Source organism: Dunckerocampus dactyliophorus, chromosome 12 (genome assembly GCF_027744805.1).
Source record: "Dunckerocampus dactyliophorus isolate RoL2022-P2 chromosome 12, RoL_Ddac_1.1, whole genome shotgun sequence".
Classification (NCBI taxonomy): Eukaryota; Metazoa; Chordata; class Actinopteri; order Syngnathiformes; family Syngnathidae; genus Dunckerocampus; species Dunckerocampus dactyliophorus.
This window is the reverse complement of record NC_072830.1, coordinates 15,422,952-15,444,635: the sequence shown is the minus strand read 5'-3', so window position 1 is coordinate 15,444,635 and position 21,684 is coordinate 15,422,952. Positions and strand designations below refer to the sequence as shown.

Sequence of the window (21,684 nt, the reverse complement as noted above, 5' to 3'; positions counted from 1 at the left end):
CCTGAAAATGCGTCTGAATCCCAAAAAGGACACTAACAACATTAATGGAGGGGTAATGGCGGAGCTGCTGGGCCCTGCCATTACCATACATCTCCGGAATGACAGACAGCAACGTGATCCATGCAATAATTCATTTTTATTTAGACATTGCTTGAAGTTGATGGCAAACATCACTATTTGGCAATCGTGAACCTGGAAAATGGCAGTGAACATCCATCCATTATCTTTAGCGCTGTTATTTCTTTAAGCTAATTAACAGACTTGATGTTTATGAGGTGTGAACTGTCTAACGAGCATTCCGTGACACGAAACATTCAAGCGTTTATTTCAGTCCATTGGTCCCAAGTGTTTCCAGTCAAGTCCTGGTCCAGTAGACACAACTGAGGGGTTTTATTGTTTTAAATGTTGTCCTCTACCTCCTCTCTCCATGGTCCTCTTCCACCCACGCTACAATCTTCCCTTCCCAGCCAGGCACCACGGCTCCATCCTGGAATACCTGCAGATATAACCCATAGCCAGCATTTACAGATCCAAGAAAAAAAGCCACATATATAATTCACAAAGGTCCATGAAAGAAACCAAAGATGACGGCTCAGTGTTATCAAATTCTCCGGAAAGGGAGACGAGTCCTGCGGTGTTTTGAAGCTTGCGTGCAGGCTGAGCTATTATTAGCATATGACACTATTGCTGCCGTGTTTCATATTTGCTGAAGATGATGTGGAAAGCGTGTCGTGGCTCTCATGTCACTCCCGACGCCTACCTCCTCCTTGACGGTGCCAAACTCCGGGTCGAGAGCTTTGAAGTGGTATCTGAAGCTGCCTTGTCTGTCCACAGCGGCCTTGAAGTCTTGCAGTGTCACTTCGCCTAACCTGCAGGAGCACGCCGCCAGTCATGATTTGTGCACACTTATGCATGCATGAACCCATGCAGGCATCAAGTTCTTCTAGGGCGCATATTTAAGCCGTGGAGTCACTAAATATCCATATCTGAGTCACAGATCCAGACAGAAAAGATGGCTGCGAATGGCCGATATGAACCAGCATCAAAGGATTAACTGCACCGGTCTTCAAAAAGTATGCTAAACCAAAAACGGAGTGCAAAGAAAGTGTTTTATTGTTTTTATATCACAGTTGTTCTCTCCTTTTTATAGTTTCTTTTTTTTCCTTATTTTAATTATTTCGATTTCTAACAGTCCAGTGTATATCATAGTATAATTTCATGGTTATTGTTTATAAGGTGGGCCACACGGTGGTCTAGTGGTTAGCACGTTGGCCAACACAGTAACAGCATGGAGATCGGGAAGACCTGGGTTCGATTCGCCCCTGGCATTTCTGTGTGGAGTTTGCATGTTCTCCCCGTGTGTGTGTGGGTTTTCTCCGGGTACTCCGGCTTCCTCCCACATTCCAAAAACATGCAGGCGAGGTTAATTGGCGACTCTAAATTGTCCATAGGTATGAATGTGAGTGTGAATGGTTGTTTGTCTATATGTGCCCTGCCATTGGCTGGTGACCAGTCCAGGGTGTACCCCGCCTGTCGCCTGAAGTCAGCTGGGATAGGCTCCAGCATGCCCCCGCGACCCTAATGAGGAAGAAGCGGTATAGAAAATGGATGGATGGATGTTTAAAAGGTGCATAATTATGGTCTTACACAAATGTGTTGATAACTTTTAATGATTTTTATTGGGATAAGTAATACCGTTTACTGGGATCAAGACTTCCTCTTTGACTTGATACTGCTTCTGCCTTGTGCATAAACCAGGGGTGTCCAAATTTTTTCCATTGAGGGCCACATACTGAAAAATGAATGAATGCAAGGGCCAATTTGATATTTTGTAAAGCAACACAAGCAGCTATTCTAAGAAGTTATATATATTTCAAGAAAAAACACCCCTCAGCTTTGTTATAAAGGTGGAAAAGCGTATTAATAGTCTTTTCCCCATTTTTGTTTTTTTACATTTTCCAACTATTTGAACTTTCTTCATACATCTTCGCAAATTTTCTTCTCGTAATATTTTATTTTCACAAAATGTATTAAATGTATTTATTTATTTTACAACTATAAAAAGGTTTTTTTTAACATTATATACGTGATTATTTTCAATATTATACTCATAATATTACGAGTTTATTCTCATCAAATTGTGACTTTTTTTCTCCTTAGAATACCATTTTTTTCTGTTAATATTTTCTCGCGTAAAATTACGGCTGTTTTTTTTTTCATTTCTGCTGCTGTTGTTTGTTTTAAATTTCCAACTATTTCAACTTTCTGATTGTAAATTTTCTTCTCATAATTATGATTTTATTTCCCTAATAGTTTGACTTTATTTTCCGCAACCTAATTTTTCAAAAATTACAACTTTTTATTGATTTGTTTGTTTTTCATAATATTACGACTTAAAAAAAAACTGTCCTTCTTTAATAATTCAACTTCATGCTACTAAAATGACTTTATTTTCCTGCATAATATTACGACGATGTTCTCATGAAATTATGATTTTTTCTCATTAGATTGCAACTTTTTTTTCAAATATTTTTTACCTTATTCTTGTTAAAATTACTGCTGACTTTTCCATTTTTGCTGTTTTTGTTTTCTTAGTTTTCTTATTAGATTAAAAATAACATTTTTAGAATGCGTTACCGGCCAATAAAAAAAACAGCCACGGGCAAAAAAGGCCCCCGAGCTGCACTTTGGGCACCTCTAGTATAAACTCACCATTTCACGAAGGACAGTTTAAAAAAAACAGGCTTTGCTACACATCTTAAAATAAATACTGGAGCTCTGCTAACTATCTGTGAGGCAGCTACACACTCTGGTCACCAGCCAATCGCAGGACAGATTTTTAAAAAACACATAGGTGTTACATTCACACCTATGGACAATTTTGAGCAGGGGTGTCCAAAGTGCGGCCCGGGGGTCATTTACGGCATGTGGCACAAATAGATATATAACATTGTTTTTAAAAAATTTTATAAATATAAAAGTGGGCGCCTGAGTTTTTTAATTTTTAAGTATGCGGCCCTTGATGGAAAAAGTATAGACACCCCTGACTTAGAGTCTCCAATGCATGTTTTTAGAATGCGGAAGGAAGCCAGAGTACTCAAAAAAAAGCCCACGTACGCACGAGGAGGACATACAAATGCCACAAAAATGGAGATTCCAACCTTCAATCTCCTGACTGTAAGGCCAACATGCTAACCACTAGGACACCAAGCGGCCCTTGTGAACATGTTCTACACACAAATACTGATAAATATACGACCAAACAATTTGTTGCAGAAAACTAAGCTTGCCTTTTGGGGATGTTGATCAGAAACGGTGTGAGCGAGCGATCAGTGAAGTAAAGCACTTTAGTGGACACGGAGGCATCCAGGCCAGGGCTGCTGTGGGAGTGTGCCATTTCTGGAAATAATTTACAAAAGAAATAAACAAACGCTAAAGGCAGCATCACGGACAGCATTGTCCTATATGGCAGAGAAAAAGGTTGGGAGGGACTCACTTGAACTCGGTGGCCATGAGTCCCGATCTGTAGAGTTGGCTCTGCGACCTGGTGATTTGAACTCCTCCTGGAAGAAGAAGCCATTATCAACAATTAGCACTCAAATGTCATTCCGTGTGTGCTTCAACACGTGTGTGCTCGCTACAGCCTTTGTATTAATGTACCCCTCTGTTCTGTCGTCGCTGGGAGTCCATTGTGTGCAGGCGGTCCATGAGACTGGACACACCCTGCTCCAAGGTGTCCAGGGTGTGATGCTGGGGGTCGTGGCCTGAGAAGCTGTCCCTCAAACTACGCAGGGCCTCCCTCACCAACTGTAGCTCCTCTCCCTGTGACATTTAGCATAATGATGACAGTTTCTGTCGCTGTTGATCATAACATGCTCAAGCGTCAGTCAAAACTGAGCATTTTTATCACTATCATGCAACACATTATATTATTATTAGGGATGTCCGATACTATAGGCAGACTGATATTACTGACTTAGAAATGGATTATATCGGCCGATACTGATATCGGCGTGCAGTAGTTGTGTCCCAAGATGTCGCAAGATAAAACTTGACAAGATTTCTCGTTCAGAAAAAAATGTCTCGCGATAATAAATAATTTCATTAATCAAACAATAAATGAAAATGAACTTCATAATTTTGACAGCGTCCATATATTGCCATGTGCATGTGTGTCTGTTTTCCTCGTCTCTTGCAAAAGGGGCAGGAGGAGCGTTCACTCTGTTCATTGATTCAGCACCTAGACGCCTCATAAAACAACAGCGCTCCATAGACAAACAAAGTGAGATCTCTTGCCAGTCATACAGTCACTTTGTCTCTGTGGGGGGAGGCGGGGCCGCGAGCACACACACACAGCGGTGCGGCAAGGCAGCCTCGTGAGGAGCAATGCAAGGCAATGTAGTAGGAATTAGGAGGAAGAAAGATGATTGCAAAGACGATTTTTTTTCATCGTACTTTCTTCAAATATATTGTTAAAATCCCGTCTCGTCTTGTTCTTGTGGATCTAATCTCGTGCATCGTCTCATCTCGTGAGTTGGGTTTCTCGTGACAACCCAAGTGCGCAGTGCTACACAGAGCAACAAAGCTTCCTAGCTCAGCGTCCATTCATTGCGAGATGTGGCCTGGTATTAGTTTGAGGGAAGTGCTGATGCCTGTATCAGTACTGGTAATAAAGTGCTGGACCAGGGGCCATTTGCGGCCCGTGGCCCATTCAAAAAATATAATAATAATTTTTTTTTTTTTTAAACACTGCAAAAATTTTAAAATCTGCAGTAATTTTACAAGAATAAATTAAAAATATTAAGAGGAAAAAGTTGCAATTTTACCAACATAATATTATGAAGAAAAACAAATAACTTTAGTAGCACATTGTTGAAATAAAAAAAAAAAGATAAAAACAACAAAACAATGAATAAAGTTGCACATTTTGGAAAATTAAGTTGGAGAAAAAATGATTATGTTATGAGAGTAAAGTCAAAATATTATGGGAATAAGTAATAATAATAATAATAATAATAATAATAATAATAATAATAATAATAATAATAATAATAAAGAGAACAATATTTACAAGACACAAGTTGAAATAGCTGGAAATTAAAAAAAAAACTGCAAAAAATTGAAAAAAAGTAAAAATTTTACAAGAATAAACTCATAACATAATGAGAATATTGACAATGGCATAATATTAAAGAAAAAAATCATAGAAAAAAAGTCATATTATGACAAACAAACAAAACACAATAAAGTTGAAATCTTTGGAAAATCAGGTTGGAGAAAAAGTTAGAATATTATGGAAATGAAGTCAAAATATTATGAGAATAAAGTTATAATATTACAAAAAGAAAATGTACAAATATTTAAGAAAGAATGGCAAAAATGGGAAAAAAAGAGACCGAAGTTTGTACTAATAATACGCTTTTTCACCTATATCACAAAGCAGAGAAGAATGTTTCAAGATTTTTTTGAAATATATATAACTTCTTAGCATATGTACATGTGTTGCTTTACAAAATATCGAAATGGAAAAGTCGCATTCTTTCATTCATTTTTCACTACATGGCCCTTGCTTGGACACCCCTGTGCAGGACAATACCAGATATCAATATACTGTGTGTATATGTATATGTACAGTATATATATATATATATATATATATATATATATATACAGTCAAACTTGTCTATAGCGGCCACTAGAGGGAGTCTGCAAAAATGGCTGCTATAGACAGGTGGCCTCTATAGACAGGTTGGCGTCCAGTTTGAATGTTGACCAGTAGAGGAAAAAAAAATTAAAAAAGGGGAAAAAATAATAATAATGTTGACCAGGAGAGGGCACTGTGGGACTGCGGATAAAAGTTGTACAGCACTACTAGGCTTGTTATTATCCACGACCCACAGAACAAAGCTGTGCTAGTAATGTCTTACGCTTGTTTTTAATATTTTACTTTTTATACGGCAGAGTGTCATTACAGCTTCAGTTCATCAGGAAGTGACGGGAAGTGACGGTGGGCGTCCCGAGCAGATAAGGGAGGCTCAGTGCTAGCTGTGAGTTTCGAGAGAGTTTTGGGAAGTGTGTTTATGTTGGCGTGGATGTAAAGTCCTGCAGTGTTCTCCGCTGTTAATAAAGCCATTAAAGTGCATCGGCGACATGAGTCTCTCCTTCCCCACAACAAGCGGCATTACAGTGTTGACCAGTGCACACCAGGAAATAAACGGTGTCATTTCTTACAGGCATTGGCTGGACAGCTATGTAGTGGGGCTTGTTTAACCTTTGCCTTGTGGGCAAGCAGGAAGGAGAGACGATGCTGAGAGATGTGTGTGTGTTCTGAGCTGCTGTCTGGTGGCCGCGTTCAGTAAATAAAGTTGGCAGAAGCACCAGGAGAAGTTTCCTTCTTTGCTTTGGAGCTGAATAACACTGACAAGTTAACAGACTAGTAGCGAACGGAAAAGAAGACGGCTTTTTTTGTGTCAAATACAGAAGATGAGGACTTTGATGGATCTGTGGATGAGGATTGATGAAAAATAACGTGAATACATTCTAAAATACTTCAATTAAGTAAAACCGAACTCAGTTTTGCTCCCGCTGCTTTTTAAAAACATACGATAGCATGCATGCTAGCATGGTTTTAGTGTGCATGCAGTATTGTATTGTATTGTAGAGTCGCTAGGAGCATGTCCTGTTCCCAGCCTACTTTGCGGTAATGTTTTGGTGCAAATGCTCTTAAAGTTACATGTTTGACAAGGAAATAGCAAGCTCAAAAGAAGACGGCTTTTTATGTGGAACAACTGACAGTTTGTGTGGATCTTGTGAATGATTGTGACTGAGCTAGGACTCAGTAATTAAAGTCTACACACGACGGCTTCATTGATTGAAAAACAAAACTTTGTCGTGCATGAAGCTTCTACTTGAGTTGGTAATTTGGCCGCTATATGCGGTCAGATATTGACCAAGGGAGACAAAATGGGTGGCCGCTGGCCGCGTTAGACAGGTGACTGCTATACACAGGGTCTATAACATGTAAATTTGCTGCGGGGGATTTTTCAGTGGCTGCTATAGGCACGTGGCCGTTCTATAAAGGTGGCCGCTAAGACAGGTTTGACTGTATATATATACTGTATATGTAGAAAGCCAATATTCAGCATCTCTAATTATTATGCATTTTCCTGCTAATGCTGGTATAAATTAAGAATACAAATAAAATGTACTCACGGGTGCACTGTGCTGGAATGCTGGAGGAGAGCTACTGTAAACACCACCCTCACTCCGGAATGACTGAAAGACATATCATGATGCTGGATGAGTCATTTTTCATCTTTTCAGTATGACACTTAAGAAGCGTTCCTTTTGCCATGATTATTACATATGGTGTTGCGGCAGAGCAGTATACAGTATTTCTGGCTTTGTAAAATGTAGCATTATTATCAGTACAGCATCCAGGCTGTATAAACAGACTTTGTACTTATTGGACTGTACCTAATGTTGTGGCTGGTACATGTAAGTGTTAATCATAAATAAATACATACATTTTTTTTCCTTACCCGGCCATGGCTAACTTCGTGTGCATTGTGCTGAGCCTCATCGAGCTTTTGCTGCTGCATCATTCTGTCCTTCCTCCCAAGTTGCTGCTATGGCAACAACAGAAGGGAAGATTCACATCTACAGTACACAATGCATGTACCTGAAGATTGCATTATACAGTGTAAACACGTGGAGACGATACCTCATATTCGCTGAGCAATTTGTTCCGCTCACTCAGCTTGTCTTTGAGCACCCCCTGCAAAGTCCAGTAGATAACGTGTATCAGGCATTGTGTTGGTGCAGTGCCACGATTATGGGGTTCATAAGTCAAACACACGCTTGGAGTAAAAATTCATCACACTTACATTTTCCCCTTCAAGCTGATCTTTGGCCATGTTGCTCCTCAGTAGCTCCTGCTTGAGCTGCAGCACCGCATCCTCCTGCACAGACAGGCGCTGCTGCAGAGCATCCTAATGAGCCAGAGAGTCATGTCAAAAGGATGTCCGCAGGAATTCAGCATACAGGTATATACAGAATCCACCACCCTCAGTGCATGTTTTTTTTTCTCTTTTCCAAAATCTACATTTGATGAAAAAGAGCACTAGAATGGGCACCTGGTCTAGTATTTCCATCATCTAGCATTTGGATTTGCACCAAAAAATAATAACGGCCCATAAGCGTTGCAGAGAAATTGTTTTTTTTTTACATTTTATTTATAGTTATGTTGGCAACGTCCTGCCTGCACCATAGCTATCCCGATATTCCCATTGTGTGTGTATGTATGTAGTGTATGGTATGTACAGCATGTGTATAGACAGATGTGCGTGTTTTTGTGTACATATGACGCCTATGTACCGTATGTGAGATACAGACACGTGCCTTCATTATGTGTGTCTTTGAATGGGCATTTATTTACATTATGTGTGTACAAGAATAAACATGTAGAAGTTGCCATTATGTTTGTATACAAATAACAGACAAATCTTTATTTTGTCAGGGTGAGTGAATAGATTGACCAATTTTTACACAATGTTGTGTGCGTACATGAATAGACCAACATATGTTAACATTATGTGTGTCTGTAAATGGACAGACAGGTATTGTATGGTGAATGGGCGTGTAATTGTGAATGGACGGGACAGGTTATTACGTTATGTGTGCATGTGAATGGAAAGACCAATGCTTACATTAGGTGTGTCTGTGAAATGACAAGCAAATGCAACTTTTTTTTTTGTTTCACATATACATTCAGACCCACCAGGCATTGGCGAAAATCTGCGAGCTATACGGCCATGAAAAAATTTGTTTTGTTTCACCTTTGCTTTGCGGCACACAACTGTGATGCGTGTTTAAGGACCGGCGAACAAAGTACGACATCTCAACGCTTAGCAAAATAAAGTCAAAATATTAAGAAAAAAATCAAATTTTACAAGAATACACTGGGTTCTCTACTGACGAACATCCGACTTGCGAACATTCGGAGATACGAACGCAAGCTGACTGGTCTATATTTTCATGTATTTTGCCTTGTAGTAACTCCATATTTATACTGCTACATGCTTGACCAATAGAGGGCACTGTGACACTGCTAATGGGACCAACAAGTAGGGGAAGACGCTGGGGAGAGAGTGTAAAGGAGAAATGCAAAGCTAAATTGTAGCTGTATGACGCAACCCGGACAGAGTGTGTGATTAATTAATTAATTATGAAGAGTTAATAGGCCTGCTTAATTCTACACCACCCACAGAACACTATCTCTTTTAGAAGAGTCTGATTGTGTGGCCAACATGCTAACCGCTCGGCCACCGTGCGGCACTATGAGAAGCAAACAAGACAAAATAAAGCTGTAATTTTTGAAAAATTAGGTTGGAGAAAAAGTTATAATGTTATGGGAATAAAGTCAAAATATTATGGGAATAAAGTCATAATTACAAGAAGAAAATTGACAAGAAGAAAGTTGAAATGGTTGGAAAATTTTGAACAAAAACCCCAGAAGAAATGGAAAATGGCTCTAATTTTATGATAATAAAGTCAAAATATTAAGAGAAAAAGGTTGTATTCTAATGAGAAGAAAGTTGCCATTTTTGGCACATTAGGTTGGGAAAAAAGTTACAATATTATGGAAAAAGTGAAAATATTATGACAATAAAGCCATAATATAACGAAAAGTTGATATTAATTTTTATTTATATCACAAAGAAATATATATAACATGTTAGCATATCTACATGCGTCGCTTTACATAATATCAGAGTGGCTCTTAACATCCTTTCATTTTTCACTATGTGGGCCACACTGGAAAAACGTTTGGACACCCCACGTTTGGTAGATCAGTCTATTCTCTATACTAGAATCCATTTCACTGACGTAGCCATAGAGTCCACTGACCTTGATGGCCTGAATTTGGCGTGCCTCTTGTTTGTGTCTCAGGAGTTCCCGCTAAGAGTAGCACCAATGAAGAGAAACGTTTCATTTCAGTTGCACTGCTAAATCAAAAACCATCGTTTAGCTTTGCTCATTTAACTTCAAGTACCTTGAGATCAAGGGTTTCTTCCGTGCTTTGGTCCAGGCGGCTGCGGATTAGAACCTTCGGAGTAAAACAGAAAAGGCATCCAATTAGACAAAGGAGGGTGTCCGAGCTATAATAGGAAGACACTGACAGGAGCTTGTAGATCAGTCAGATGAATGTGCGCAAACAACAGAAGGACCAAGGGTTCACACGCAACATCGGTAGTGTTGTTGTGTGCTTTCTCAGGTTAGCAGAGACACAGCGAGAGGGCACCGTACCAGCTGTTGCTCGGCGTTAGCCCGATTGTCCCCAAAGCTCACTGATCCATCTTGGTCCTCCTCTGGGAGGGAGCCGTTGAGGAGCAAAGCCTGTGGACAAACACACATGGAACTAATTATATCAAGCCTGAAAAGAAATACAGGGAAAAATTATTACACCACACTTGTTTGAAGTTGCTAGATATCAGCTCTTAAATTCAACTCTTATGAGCTATATTTGTTATCGTCATTCTATTTGTCCAAACAAATGTACCTTGAGTTGTACCAGGCATTAAAATGGATCAATAAACTGAAAAAAACAAGGGTAGCAGTAGTCTAATCATGTTTTCCATGACTGTAGACTGTTGAACACAGACAGACATGTCCTCTTGTCACCTTTTGTAACAAGAACGCAACAAAGTGTTTCATCTGGCATTTATTTAATTTTCACGTCATTTGTGTTAAGTGTGACCTCACGACTCAATGTTTGTGTTGTGTATAATGTGTTCCACCGATACAGCTGAACCACTAATATCAACAAATAACTGAATAGAAGAAACTGGATTGATTTACCAGTTTAGAAAAAAACACTTTCAGGACATTTTTAGGACATTTTAAAGGAATGACAGTGGCATGTGTCGTGAAAAACAGCATATAAAGCACACATAATGCAATATTATTAGTTTTTTATGTCCATGGTTGTAAAAAATATTACGTAATATTATTAGTAATATTGTCCTAAAAAATGAATTTTGAATGTCCATTGTTGAAATATTAAAGTAATAACAATAAATAAAATAACAAAATAATTCTAAAAAATAATAGGCTGCAGCTTCCCCCCACCAGGAAGTGCAGCACACCAAAATAAGAGCGCAGGACAGGAAGTGCTCGCTCCTGTCCTGCGGAACATGACAAATTCAATAATAAAAAATGAAACAATAAATATAATACTAGTGTTTTATGTCCATGATTGGAAAATTTACGTAATAATAATAATAAAATTATAATCAATGTAATAATAAAAACTGATCATTGTAACAACAAAAAGAAGTATAATTATAATAGTGTTGTTATTGTTCTATAACTACTGTTATTGTGTAAATGCTAATAACACTATGACAAAATTTGAACATTATCTTTGTTAAAATGGCAGTTTTTAAAAATAGGGTGGCACTGTAAAGCACTGTATATTTCAACAGACTGTGTAGGTGGACTTAATGTTGTGGCCATCTGCGATTTCTTTTCTTTTTTTTTTTTTTTTTTTTTTTTAGTATTTAGGTTTTTTATGTACCTGAAGGCGGAACACCATCCTCCTGGCTTCTTGCATCTCCTTCTCCAGCTGCTCCTGGTGGGCGTCCAGTTGCTCCTCCCAGGACTTCTCTTCCTCTTTCACATCGTGCCCAAGAGAGGGGCACAAGCCACAGAGGGACACCTCCTCTGAAATACAGTATAGTAGTGTGTTGTTATTGCATATAGTCTTGATGTGAAGCCCAACCAACCTGTGACATGGTTCCTGTCTGTCAGCTCAGATGTGTCAACGCCGGGGCCCTTGCGGTCCTCTGGCTGATCGCGTATGGTTTCCTCTTCAGGGGTGTCGCTGGAGCGGGTAACAACATACTCCTCTTTGGGGGAGTGAGCAGGGCTGGCTGAGCTGAGACTGAAACAGATGGCGTGCACAGGCAGCGATGACTGTTTGCACTTCCTGCCAGATGAATGGCAATAAATAAAGCCATAAAATGTTAATATCAGTTTTAACAGCTCTCAAAGGATCACAAAATTATGAATCAAGCCCATCTGGGTGGGACAGTCCAAACGTTTTCCATTTGAAATAAAATACGCTGTTGCGGGATCGTCAGTGCGATCGACATGTTTTTCTGAAACATGATCACTAAGCGAGGCATGCTGCGGGAAATTCTTTACATACTTTGCTACCTCACAAGCCGTAATGCTCCTTGAGGTTTGCAATGACTGGTTCTATTGCACTTTGTGTCGCGTGTGCTTGGAGAGCATCTAAAGCAGCCTGAGGATGAGGCATGCTGTCATCTTCACTCTGCTTTGTTTTGATAGAAATAAGATGCAGCTACTGTGGCCTATGACCTGTGTGTGTGTTATGTGTGGTCCCCCCCACTCTGTCGTTGTGGGAAAACAACACTCTGTGTGATGGGAGATAAGAGCAAAAAAAAACCCCACAAAAACTCTGCTTCTCCTGAGGCTAAGCAGTGAGAGTGGGAACAAAACTGTGGGCTTAAGTGTGGTGTAGGATAAAAGCACACAGTATCCAGAGGCATTGCATTAGTGAGCTAAAACATGTTTCATGATTTAGTTTGTAGCTGAAGAGATTTTTTTAGAAGGGGGGCTTATCGTATTTCAGTACAAACTGATACCATGTGACTGCTGCATAGCGATCATGATGCTATATATGCATTTTCATATCATCACCTGTGTTTCCCACAGCCACCTGCTCATGAATAAAATTGAAGCAACTAGTAAGGCCACACAATGTGCAATATCCATCCATCCATTTTCTATATGCCGCTTATCCTCATCAGGGTCGCGGGGGCATACTGGAGCCTATCCCAGCTGACTTCGGGCGAGAGGCGGGTACACCCTGGACTGGTCGCCAGCCAATCGCAGGGCACATGTAGACAAACAACCATTCACACTCACATTCATACCTATGGACAATTTTGAGTCTCCAATTAACCTAACATGCTTGTTTTTGGAATGTGGGAGGAAACCAGAGTACCAGGACCTCCTGACTGTGTGGCCAACATGCAAACCACTAGGCCACCGTGCGGCACTATTTACAATATACTTTTGTTAATATACAACAAGAGTGTCCAAAGTGCTGCCCGGGGGCCATTTGTGGCCTGCAGTGGGTTTTTAATTGGCACATTCTAAAAATATACATTAAAAAAACACTAAAATTAGAACAACAGCAAAAATCAACACTAATTTTCCTTGAATGAAGTCAAAATATTAAGAGAAGAAAGTTGTAATCTAAAAAGAAAACGTGGTAATTTTACAAGAATATTGTAATATGATGAGGAAAAATAATGTCAATTTAGTAGCATAAATTTAAAATAATTAAAAAAATTTTTATGAGAGACAAACAAAACATCTAATAAAGTTGTATTTTTTTATTAGGTTGTGGAATGATATGAGAATAAAATCAAAATATTATGGAAATAAAGTTCTAATATTGAGAAGAAAATTTACAAGAAGAAAGTTAAAACATTTTTTAAATTAAAAAACAAACAACAACAGCAGAAATGCAAAAAACAGTTGTAATTTTACATGAAAAAAGTCAAAATATTAAGAGAAAAACCTCATATTCTAACGAGAAAAAAAGTAGCAATTTTACGAGAATAAACTTGTAATATTATGAGGAGAAATAATGTCATTTTAGTAGCATAGAGTTGAATTATTAAATTTTTCAAAATTATAAAAAAAAAAAAACATAATAATATGAGAATAAAGTCAACATATTATGGGGATAAAGTCATAATATTACAAAAAGAACATTTTGATTAAGATTATGAAGAAAGTTGAATTATGGAAAATTACAAAAAAAACAACAGCAAATATGGGGGAAAAAAACTGAAGTTCACAAAATAGGATTTTTCACCTGTATGACAAAGCTGAGATGCATTTTTTTTCTTAAAATATATATAACTTCTTAACATATCTACAAAACATCTTGCTTTATAAAATATCAAAGTGGCCCTTGCGTCCTTTCATTTTCACTATATATGATATAGTGATATATGATATATGAGTAAAAACGACTACAGAAAACTCGAAATAAGATAAATGCAGCTGTAAATGTGACTAGTTATCTATTTCGTGTGTAGGCTGATAGGATGATGCTGGGTAGGGTTTATTAGTCGGATTAGTTAATATAAAACACGTCAATAAGAATTGACTGTAAATTGTTTGTAATAACAACAAAGCAATGCAATAAAGGAAACACTATTTTAGTGTTGGGCCAAATGAATTAGAATCAATCACTGCAAGATATAAATACATGTGTAATTGACTTAGATACATGTTTACTGAGATATCAATGGTCCGGCTACACTCAGGTACACTAACTTCTTGGCCAACCCCCCACAAAACTATGAAGTGAGTGTCTTATCAGATGATTATCCCCAAGTGTTTCTCCAGGGGGGATCAGAGCAGCAGCTTCCACCTAATCTTGTCTGAGCTGATGATATGATGACACCATTAAGATACCTTCCATCACGAACCGTCTGCTCCTGCTGGCTACAGCCACTCAGTAAACAAACTTTGTTTTAGCTCATGGCTATTTGCTGCTGCTGCTGCTGCTGCTGCTGCTGACACGACTGAGGTGCGCATAAATGTGGATACATTTGCACGTTAAACGTCAGATTAGGCACTGCGATTTAGATGAGATCAGCACCAGATTAACATCAGTACTCTAGCATGTATCTGTCCACATGAATTTAATGGACGGTAGAGTGTGACCGTTTTTTATTTTTATTAAATTTATTTTCATTTTGTTTTGTTTTTGTGTTGTTGTTTTTTTATGTAAAGTAAATGTATGTTTGTGAATATTTGTTTTTTGTGCACTTTAATGATGCTACGAAAAATATACTACTGCAAATAATAATAATAAATATTAAAGCAACACTTTCTATGTTAAAATAGCTGTATAAAAATAATATATTAGCACTAATAAATCAGTGCAGTCAAGAGATTAAAAAATTGAAAAGTTAATTCATAATGATATTAGATTTATTGATCTAATTAATCTCTTTTTTAATCTCACTTAAATATTGCCGAAAAAAGAGATTTTCATTTAAATTCATTACATTATTGTGGCTTTATAAAGTCATTTATGTTTTTTAACAGACTTGAACACATACGGTCCTGGCCATTTAAACTCCAATGTATTTAATGTATTTAAAGTCCCAAGTGCTGCCTGAAGCCATTAGTTTCGACCTCCAGGGGTGGACATTGTTAATTTGCCAATCTCCAAATAGTTAGAAAATAAAAATCGAATCAATCTTCGGTTACAGCAACACAGTTGGGCGAATCCTTCACCAAAGTCTTTGTTTTTCCTTTTGCCATCGGACATCTTGCTGGTTTTGGTCATCACTGTAGTCCTGCTTTTATGAATGGTCACTGGATGCAGTGCAGTGCTCTGTTAACCCCTCGTCTTCCGCTATCAGTTCATCGCTATCCACTTGTCAGCGTGTCGGTTGCAGACTTGCTCATCCGCTGTGTTTTCTCCTCCAGTTCAATTTGGTAAAAGAGCTTTGCAATAGCTTGCTAAATTGCTAACATCTTCACCGCTAACCTTAGCGTTGATGTGTTGAGCTGCTTTGGTGGCAAGCAAGCTCCTTCTTACAAAGTAAGGCATATCACTCTACGTTTATCAATGGCGCCATCAAAGCGTTTTTGAAATGTAAATTTCACATTCATTGGGCCAACAACGCGCACATAATCCTCACCGCTCCTCACCTTGCCCTCCCAACTACAATGGGAGCTGATGCTGCACAAGTCTAAACACAATGACAGCCAATCTGACTGACCATTGTTTTCCACCCCCAACAAATGAAGCCCAATGCATAAATCTCAGTGAGATGACATCACACAACACAGAAATCCATGTTGGCAGGCTGGATAGCAGTATGCTTTTAAAATATGGTAGACACCTGTATGCCGGGACGCCACAACAAACGACAAGATGGGAAGGAAATAGCATTCAGCTGCATTCCCATATATGAAGAACGGTCAGCGCTAGGTTACACCGCCCTTTCTAGTGATGATGACTCTATCTTTTGCTGGTAGACACCACAGCTGAAGTCTCATAACAAATCCAGAATTTTGTAGGCTTTCAAAGAGTCTCCTGAGTAGTTGTCCAGATAGTGTAGATCTGGAATTTTGTCCTTCGTTTTCACCAACTCAGTAGATATTGGGTGCATTATACGGGTCATTTCTGTATAACCTATAACATTTTCTGCTGTATCAGTAAATTCAGGAAGCTTGAAGATGATGCTGATGCCATTCATTTTAGCTGCTGTCTGGCCTGCCAACATGGCGCTGTAAACAAAACTGGTCACGTGATATCCGGAGCTCTAAAAAAACAGATAAAGCCAACTTGCATACGGAAAGAGCGAAGTTGGAAGTGAAAAATTACATTCATGCGATTAATGCACTAAATATGACTGTAATTAGTTAATCACAATTAATGCTTTCATTTGACACTGCTCTTTATTTTTTATGATCATTTGTATTGACTAAATTTGAAGAAAGTAATAAAAACCAACCATTTTTTCAATTTTTTTTCAAATGTTGTAATATATCATATTATTAATAATAATACACCTATATTTTGTAACTTTTGTTGCTTGTACAGTATTATCATATTTATTATCATTTTTTGTGAATACATTAATAAAAAATAATTTTAAAAAACTTCACCTATCCTTTGACATCAAGTTAAATTATATTTGCAAATAATAATATAGTTTTAAAAATAATAATAACAAAAAATATGCATTTTGCAGCTTCTCTTGGTGCTAGGCGGCAGTATTTTGTTCGTTATGACACATGCAAATAAGATGAAAAGAAGCAACACCAATCTCTACCTATCTATGTAAAATTTGGATTATATTTGTATATAATAATTACAATACTCATAATAATACAAAATATGGTAGGCAAAGGTAGAGATTTTGTCTTTTTTGTCGACTTGTTTGCAATTATCATAAACAAGACACCAAATTCTGTACTACCAAGAAAAGCTACAAAAAATGAAACTATACTTCTATTTTATTAATTATTGCTACCAATCTAATTTACAACAAATATGAATGCAATGCATGGTAGCCGAACATGCTTCTGTCTTGTATGTGTTTTGGAAAATACAACACTTAAATGAATACATTCAGGGGTGTATTGCACAGTCGACTGTCAGTCACAGTCGATCAGAGACAACACGAGCAGACGTGTATGTCATCTCGAAATGGGTGAGAAAGGCAGTAATGGAGGCAAGAGCGGTGGTTGCTAGGCAATAGCATCTTGCCTCACTCAGACAGACACACCCACACCTAGTGGCATGTAAACTGCATACAATACACTTCCCACTTTGTGTGTCACTGTCGTCTTGTTATGCACCACAGATCACTGAGACATCACAGTCAGTAAGGACAAAGAGGCTATGATAGCTCACGATGCAGCTTTCTAACCATTGCCCGTTCGGTGATAAATGGAAAATAGATCAGACCGATTCTTACCATTTCATCTGTTTGGCGCCCATGGCTCGTGTGCGACGGTTTTATCCTCCCATGCAGTCAGAGCCCCGCATCCGGGTGATGCCCTGCTTCTCAGTCAGGACCATAGCCTGCACACAACAGGGAGGGGAGCTAGCAAAGCAGATGACTCTCCACGTCGCAGACGCACGGCGCCTCGGTCAGGGAGAAGAGCCGCACCAGCGTGGTCCAAATCCTCTCATATCCGTACAGATCTTGAATCAAAAAGCTCTGGAAGCTGCCACCCTCCACCCTTCCCTCCCTGGAGGGTGCCAAGCTGCAGGAGGGAAGCCAAGATATTGAGAGATTGGTGTTCAGCGGCACCAGTCACTGAGGGCTGCCTGCTCTCTCATTCCATTCTCACAATGTGTTTTTTTGTCTTCCTTGTGGACAAATACTGATGCTACTCTTGTGATTCTGCAGCTCATTTGCATGTATTGTCTCCACGCCTCCCTCCGTCCGTAACCCTCTTTTCTTCCACTGTGGTGTGCTGGCTTTGTGTTATTCCTTCCTTCTTTTCAGAGTGCAGAGACGATGTCAGACATGGCTCAGTGTGGGTGTGTTTGCCCCCTCCCCCCTTGTCTTTATTCCTCCTCCCTCCTCTTCTTGCTGTAGGAGGAAGGGGAATTGGCCCCTTTTTTGCAATTCTGCAACGGGTTTTTTGCAAAGATTCATGGAAATCTATTCGGTGAACGCAAACTGGAAGGCTTGAACAAAAACATACCACTCGTGCTGAATAATAATCTTGGAGGTTAAGGGTAGGCTATATTTACAAAGGCTAAACATAGTATTGAATTACTGGGGAAGAAGAAGCCGGAGCTTGTTATTTTATGGAATCTGCTTCTGAGTCTGCAATTATGGCTTAGCCTTTATTCAAAGCTAAAAAAAAATTAAAATAGAGAAAACCTGACTCATTTAGAGAATGAACTGAAAGCGGTTGCATTTATCTTTAAACAATTTGACAAGTCAAAGCGGAGTTTTTTCTTTACATTTCACAATACAAACGACAGTGTGAACTTGCACAAACACTGTAATAATAAGCATGCCGGGCCAGTAGCTGACGATATCACTTTGCAAAGTATCACGACATGTATGCATGTTTAATTCTTTAATTTGTATTTATGGGTTATACACGCATGCATGTAGGTAAAACACAACCATCCTGGTACTTGTTTTGTCAGCTATTCAGATAGTAACGTCTACGCGTTGAGTCATTTTCATTGTTGAGTAAATCTATGCGGCTACATAAGCTGTACACTGACTGCTCTAAACTATAAGATCAATTTCTATACAGTAGCGTTGTCTTGACAAGAGCCATCCATCCATTTTATTCCACTTATCTGGGTCTGACTCAAGGGGGCAGCAGTCTCAGTAGCGAAGTGCAGACTTCCCAGTCCCCGGCCACCTCTTACAGTTGCACTGGGAGGACAGCAAGGCATTCCCAAGCCAGCTGTGAGACATGAGACATAATCCTAGGGCCCTATGAAATCCATTTTATTTTTTCCAAATTCCATTTTCTTTTTTTTCTATTTTAATTTTTTAGTTTTTTACAGTTATTTTACCAGCATGGAGTGTATGCTTTTGGGGTTAGTGAATAAAATAATTCAGTAATTCAAAAATAGACGTAGCTTAGCTAACTTTTTTAATGGGATGTCAGCCTCTGCACACATTGCTACAAAATCCTCAACAAACTGTAATACGCGCGCTTGTGGTTAAGGAAGATGTAGTCAACGAAGCAATTCCAACTGCGTTACTAATGTAAGATATTTTTTATGACATCCTTATTTTACCCAATTAGACGGTATGTGGCAAACAGCGCTGTTATTTTGAGGGACGGAAGTGTATTGTGTTTGTTAAGAATGTCGGCTGACGCTTATCAAGAATAAATGTACCTCTTGTCTTCTTTTGTCATGTTCATGCTCTTATTTTGGTGCGCTGCACTTCCTGCTGGGGGAAAGCGGCTGCTGCTTAACCTCAGTGGTATGTTGCACAGCTGGCCACAATTGCAATTAGTGGTGGTTAAAAGCCCAGCGTCGTCGCCTGTACAATGATTGTTCATTGTACCTTTGCTCCTCGCCTGTGCTGTCATTTAGATGTTCTTCCGCTCTGTTTATACTGTACTGTCTTTGACTGCAAGTGTGTATCTAGTCACAGAGCCTTTTTCACCTCTGTGGCCCTGTGTTTTGTTTAATTAAAAAGACTTTTATTTTTCCCCACCACGTCTGTCTCTGCATACTGGGGGTCAAGCACTCGACAGCTCCTCGCATCGTGACATTTTTTCACTCAAAACTTGCACAACGTCAGCGAGCAACGTAAAACGCTCACTTACACTGAAGCGGTAAACATAACACGGTGAAAACACACTCATCCAAGCAGAGTCGCACAAACACAGCCGCACTAGCATGCTCTGCTAAACTAAGCTAACCCAGCTAGCCTACGTTCACGCTTTGTAAGAGAGCAGTTTCCAAGTTTTTGTCATCAACCTTTGCTGGGGTAAGGGTAGGAACATAGATCGACCAGTAAAATGAGAGCTTTGCCTTCTGGCTCAGCTCTCTCTTCACCACGAAGGTCCAGTACCGCGACCGCATTACTGCAGGCGCTCCGCCTGTTGACTTCACGCTCCAACCTTCCCTCACTTGTGAACAAGACTCTGGGATACCTGAACTCCTCCACCTGGGGCAAGACCTCACTCCCAACCTGGAAGGTGCAATCCACCCTTTTCCGATTAAGAACCATGGCCTCACGTTTGGAGGTGCTGAGTCTCATCCCTGAAGCGTCACACTCAGTTGCAAACCGCCACAGTAAACGCTGAAGGTCACAGCCTGATGGGGCCATCAGGACCATCGTCTGTGAATAGCAGAGATGAGATCCTAAGGACGTGGGAGGATATGTGATTAAAAATAGTTGCTCAAATGTGAAGGATGCATTCACTTGTGTGACATACAGTATTGTATAGTATTTAGTATATTTATCCATTTATTTAGTGGAGTACAGTCGTCCCTTACCACATTGTGGTTCAAACTTCGTGGCTTCACTCCAGCTTGGTCTTTCAAAAATATATTAATAATGATGCTGATTTGTAGTTGAATATGGTCCTTTAGTCCAATTTTAGCAAATTAGCTAATTTTTTGCCTGGATTATGCATTTTCAAGCATAAAAATGGCTAAATGAACGAAAATACTAATATAAGGCATTAAGAAGACACATTCAAATTATGATATGCAGTATTCTACACTGGCCACCTAGAGTCAGTAGGTGAAACACACAAATGCCAGAGTTGATCACAACAACAGGCTTTTATTGCAGGTTTTAATTATTTCATAAGAGGCACAATAATAATAACATAATAATTATGATAGTGATAATATGGGTTCCAATCCCGCTTGGGCATATCTGTGTGGCGTTTGTATGTTCTCCCCTTGTATACGTGGGTTTTCTCCACATACTCCAGTTTTCTCCCACATTCCAAAAACATGCATGTTAGATTAGTTGGCGACTCTAAATTGTCCATAGGTATGAATGTGTGTGTGAATGGTTGGTTGTCTATATGTGCCCTGTGATTGGCTGGTGACCAGTCCAGGGTGTAAGTCAGCTAGGATAGGCTCCAGCATACCCCCGCGACCCTAATGAGGATAAGCAGCATCAAAAATGGATGGATGGAAGGATAAATAACATGGGCAACTGTCATTTATTGCAACACACAAGCAATAGCCATATTTATGTCTTAAATGGCTCATTTTCTGATGATATCTACTATATCGGGTGCTATGAATGTAAAGGTGACTATATGAGTGCTACTTCATGTATCGAGGGCTCTCATAATGTCACAAACCGTATTTAGGAGGTTGTAAATAGGTTTTCTATGCTTTCTATTTCTATTTCATTTATAAAGAAGGAATCCTACTTGGCAGAAATTCACTTCACGGTCAGGTCTGGAACCAATTAACCCCGATAAAACGAGGGATTACTGCATGTGAATGAAGACTTAGAACAGTTATACAAAAAACACATTTGACAGTTTTACATGGCATTAGAAATGTTAGGAAATGTTTTTGGGCTTTCAAGTGGTGCTGTCAGGTAAACTAACAGCCAAAATGACCTGAGTCAACTTCCTGTC

At 39.1% G+C, this 21,684-nt stretch overlaps 1 protein-coding gene across 4 annotated transcripts; it reads right to left on the bottom strand.

The window, feature by feature from the left end:
• Nucleotides 1-96: 96 nt before the first annotated feature.
• dixdc1a (DIX domain containing 1a) lies at nt 97-18,141 on the bottom strand. 4 transcript variants are annotated; one of them, XM_054795280.1, is made up of 15 exons: nt 17,553-18,141; nt 11,787-11,944; nt 11,579-11,724; nt 10,309-10,398; nt 10,055-10,108; nt 9,910-9,960; nt 7,887-7,991; nt 7,724-7,777; nt 7,527-7,628; nt 7,213-7,275; nt 3,661-3,822; nt 3,497-3,563; nt 3,291-3,399; nt 761-869; nt 97-496 (listed from the first exon to the last, which is right to left on the bottom strand). In XM_054795280.1, the coding sequence occupies exons 1-15, from the start codon at nt 17,573-17,575 to the stop codon at nt 413-415; spliced, it is 1,377 nt and encodes a 458-aa protein (XP_054651255.1). In that variant the 5' UTR covers nt 17,576-18,141; the 3' UTR covers nt 97-412. The 4 variants fall into 4 exon arrangements, with proteins under 4 accessions (XP_054651255.1, XP_054651256.1, XP_054651258.1 ...); XM_054795281.1 differs by having other exon boundaries at nt 7,527-7,625; XM_054795283.1 differs by having other exon boundaries at nt 98-496; nt 7,542-7,625.
• Nucleotides 18,142-21,684: the final 3,543 nt, after the last annotated feature.

Excerpts from the sequence above, each read along its gene's own strand:
- dixdc1a (XM_054795280.1), bottom strand. The coding sequence starts at position 17,575 with ATGGGCGCCAAACAGATGAAATG. Across the intron at positions 7,629-7,723 it reads AATTGCTCAGCGAATATGAG|CAGCAACTTGGGAGGAAGGA; the intron begins GTATCGTCTCCA and ends TTGTTGCCATAG. Across the intron at positions 497-760 it reads TTGGCACCGTCAAGGAGGAG|GTATTCCAGGATGGAGCCGT; the intron begins GTAGGCGTCGGG and ends TTATATCTGCAG.